This window comes from Morus notabilis, unplaced genomic scaffold (assembly GCF_000414095.1).
Source record: "Morus notabilis unplaced genomic scaffold, ASM41409v2 Scaffold609, whole genome shotgun sequence".
Taxonomy (NCBI): domain Eukaryota; kingdom Viridiplantae; phylum Streptophyta; class Magnoliopsida; order Rosales; family Moraceae; genus Morus; species Morus notabilis.
Window position 1 is genome coordinate 223767 of NW_010357993.1, and position 3602 is coordinate 227368.

The following is a 3602-nucleotide window of genomic DNA, read 5'->3' on the forward strand; positions in this document are numbered from 1 at the left end:
GGCTAAGGCAGCGCGACACGAGGACGCCGAGATCACCTTCTTGGAGGCCGACGCGAGGGGGGTACATTTTCCCCAGAGTGATGCCTTGGTCGCCAAGGCCATGATCGGTAACCACTCGGTTTGCCGTATCCTGGCGACTGTGGTAGTTCCGTGGACATCCTGTACTCGGACTGCCTAGACAAGATAGGAATCCCATGCGCAAGGCTGCAAAACAGTGCGCAGTCCCTGTACGATTTCACAAGGGACAACGTCATCCCGGAAGGGGTGATCGTGCTGCCTATGACCATTAGAGACCGACCACGCACCTCGAATGTCATGTCAAAGTTCCTGGTGGTGAAGGGTGGCGACCAATACAACGCGGTCATAAGGGGCCCGACGTTGAGGGCCTTGAGGACAGTGACATCCATCTACCACCAGATGATGAAGTTTCTGACCCCCAATGGGATCGGCAAGGTCCGAGGAAACCAGTACGAGTCGAGGCTTACATACTCAGAAACGGTCTGCCACTATGCCGAGCCGACACAACTACGGAGGGAACTGAGAATGGTCAAGACCAAGGCAGAAGAATACGATTTGGATCCAAGGTTCCCAGGAGAAGAGACTGGCACGGGACCGGTCGAGGAGTTGATCGAGGTCCCCATTGATGAAAGAGAGCCGATCAGAACGCTAAGGGTGGGCTATGAATTGGGAACACAGGCCCGCGAGAAACTGGTCGAGTTTCTCAGAGGAAGCCTCGACGTATTCGCCTGGACCCATAAAGACATGGAAGGGATAAGCCCTGACATCATGTGTCATAGGCTGAATATTGACAAGAAATGCCCGCCCAAGAGACAGAAACATCGACCCATGAACGTCGAGCGGTACGAGGCCTTACGGGAAGAGATCGACAAGCTGATCAGAAACAACTTCATCCGAGAAGTCTTATACCCCAGGTGGGTTTCAATTCCCGTACTGGTAAGGAAGCCAAACGGCGAGTGGCGAACATGCGTCGACTTCAGCGACCCGAATAAAGCATGTCCCAAGGACTACTTCCCCCTGCCCCGAATCGATCAGCTGGTTGACGCTACGGCGGGACACGAACAACTGAGCTTCATGGACGCATACTCTGGGTACAACCAGATACCAATGTTCGACCGCGACGAAGAACACACGGCGTTTGTCACCGACAGAGGTCTCTACTATTACAAAGTGATGCCCTTCGGTCTCAAAAACCTAGGGCAACTTATCAACGCCTCGTCAACAAGATGTTCGCGGGACAAATAGGAAAGTCAATGGAGGTTTACGTCGACGACATGCTGGTGAAGAGCAGGAAGACCGAGGACCATGTGGAGGACCTTAAGAGAATGTTCAATGTCCTCAGAATGTACAAAATGAAGCTAAACCCCCGCAAGTGTGCCTTCGGCATCGCTTCAGAGAAATTCTTGGGTTTCATGGTGAGTAGTTGAGGAATCGAGGCCAATCCGGAGAAGATTTAGGCCCTCCTCGACATGGGATCGCCAAGGAAGCCCAAGGAGGTCCAGAAGCTGATAGGCTGTGTAGCCGCACTTAATAGGTTTATCTCTAAATCTACGGACAAGTGCGTACCGTTCTTTGATACCCTGAGAGGAAGCAAGCCATTCCTATGGACGGAAGAGTGCGAACAGGCATTCCACCGAATGAAGGAACACCTCAGGAAACCCCCTCTGCTGTCCAAACTGGTGACCGGGGAGGTGTTGAGCCTTTACCTGGCAGTCTCGGAACACGCCGTTAGTTCGATGGTGATCTGCGAGGGGAAGAAGGTGCAGTTGCCGGTGTATTACACTAGCAAGCGCCTCCTCGACGCGGAGACGAGGTATCCCCAGATGGAAAAGCTCGCCCTCGCACTAGTTGTGACAGCAAGGAAGTTGCGGCACTACTTCCAGGCCCATAGCATTCAGGTCTTGACCAACCACCCACTCAGGCAAGTGCTACAGAAGCCTGACACCTCCGGTCGACTCTTGAAATGGTTCATAGAGCTCAGCCAGTTCGACATCGACTACAAGCCGCGGACTGCCATTAAGGGCTAAGCCCTGGCAGACTTTGTGGCAGAGTTCACGGGGCTACCAGACGAGGTCGACGAAGCCGACAAACCGCCACGATGGAAGCTCTACGTCGACGGGAGCTCCAATGACAATGGTAGTGGGGCAGGACTGGTATTACACACACCTGAGGGACACAAGATCACCTCAGCCATCAGGTTTGAATTCCCTGCATCCAATAACGAAGCCGAGTATGAGGCGCTGCTGGCTAGACTCCGGTTGGCGGAGCATCTAAAAGCGGGGAACTTAGACATCTTCAGCGCTTCACAGCTTATTGTGAATCAAGTGAAGGGCCAGTACCAAACCCAGGATGACAAAATGGCCACGTATCTAAAGAAGGTCAGGGAAGCCCTGGGGAAGCTCACGGCCTATGATATACAGCAAGTACCAAGAGCAGAGAATAGGAACGCCGATGCCCTCGCCAAGTTGGCGACGTCGAGAGATGCTGGGCTCTTGAACATGGTTCCCGTGGAGGTCTTGAAAGCCCAGACCACGGCAAAGAGGCCCGAGGTCACGCCGGTGGATTACCAGCCAAGCTGGATGGACCCAATCATCAGGTACTTGGTCGACGGTGAACTCCCTGAGGACAAGCAGCAGGCAAAAAAGATGAAGTATCAGGCAGCGAGATACATAATGTACAACAACCTCCTCTATCGAAGGGGCTACTCGACGCCCATGCTCCGGTGCCTCGGCGCAGAGAGGCAAAGAGAGTGTTGTCTGAGGTGCACGACGGGATATGTGGGAACCATGCGGGGGGACAGTCCCTAGCCTACAAAATACTTCGACAGGGGTATTACTGGTCAAGTCTCAAGAAAGACGCAGCCGAGTATGCGAAAAGGTGTGAGAGTTGCCAAAGGTACGCCCCCATCCCTCGACTGCACTCAGAGGACCTAACATCTATAGTGTCTCCCTGGCCCTTCGCTAAATGGGGAATTGACCTTATCGGCCCCCTGCACAAAACCCCGGGGGGTCGCTATTGTCGCAGTCGACTACTTCACAAAGTGGGTAGAAGCCGAGCCATTAACTACCATCTCAGAGGAAAAGTGTACGAACTTCATATGGAACAACATAGTTTGCAGGTTTGGTGTGCCGCATTCTCTCGTATCCGACAATGGGAAACAGTTCAACAACGACAACACCAGCCAGTTTTGCAAGCTACTAGGGATCCACAAGAATTTCTCCTCCGTCGTATACCCCCAGTCCAATGGGCAGGTCGAGGCGGTCAATAAGATAATCAAAGTCACACTCAAATGACGCCTCGACGCCTACAAAGGCAAATGGGCTGACAAGTTACCAAAAGTGTTGTGGGCCTACAGAATAACGAGTAGAACTACTACGGGGGAAACCCCATTCTCGATGGCATACGGGGTCGAGGCAGTCCTTCCAGTTGAGGTGTCTGTTCTGACCAACTGGGTAACCTGGTACGAGGAGGATAGGAACGCTGAGCTGATGGGCTTGCAGCTCGACCTCCTGGAAGAACAGCGCATAGATGCACAACTAAGGCTCGCCGCCTACCAGGCAAGAACTGTCAGGTATTATAACAAG

At 53.1% G+C, this 3602-nt stretch overlaps 1 protein-coding gene across 1 annotated transcript; it reads left to right on the forward strand.

Annotated features, from left to right (window-relative positions):
- Positions 1-1487: 1487 nt before the first annotated feature.
- Positions 1488-3311, forward strand: LOC112095396. The gene is made up of 3 exons (XM_024177318.1): positions 1488-1968; positions 2068-2779; positions 3137-3311. Exons 1-3 carry the CDS (start codon positions 1488-1490, stop codon positions 3309-3311), a joined length of 1368 nt encoding a protein of 455 aa, XP_024033086.1.
- The last annotated feature ends 291 nt before the right edge of the window (positions 3312-3602 follow it).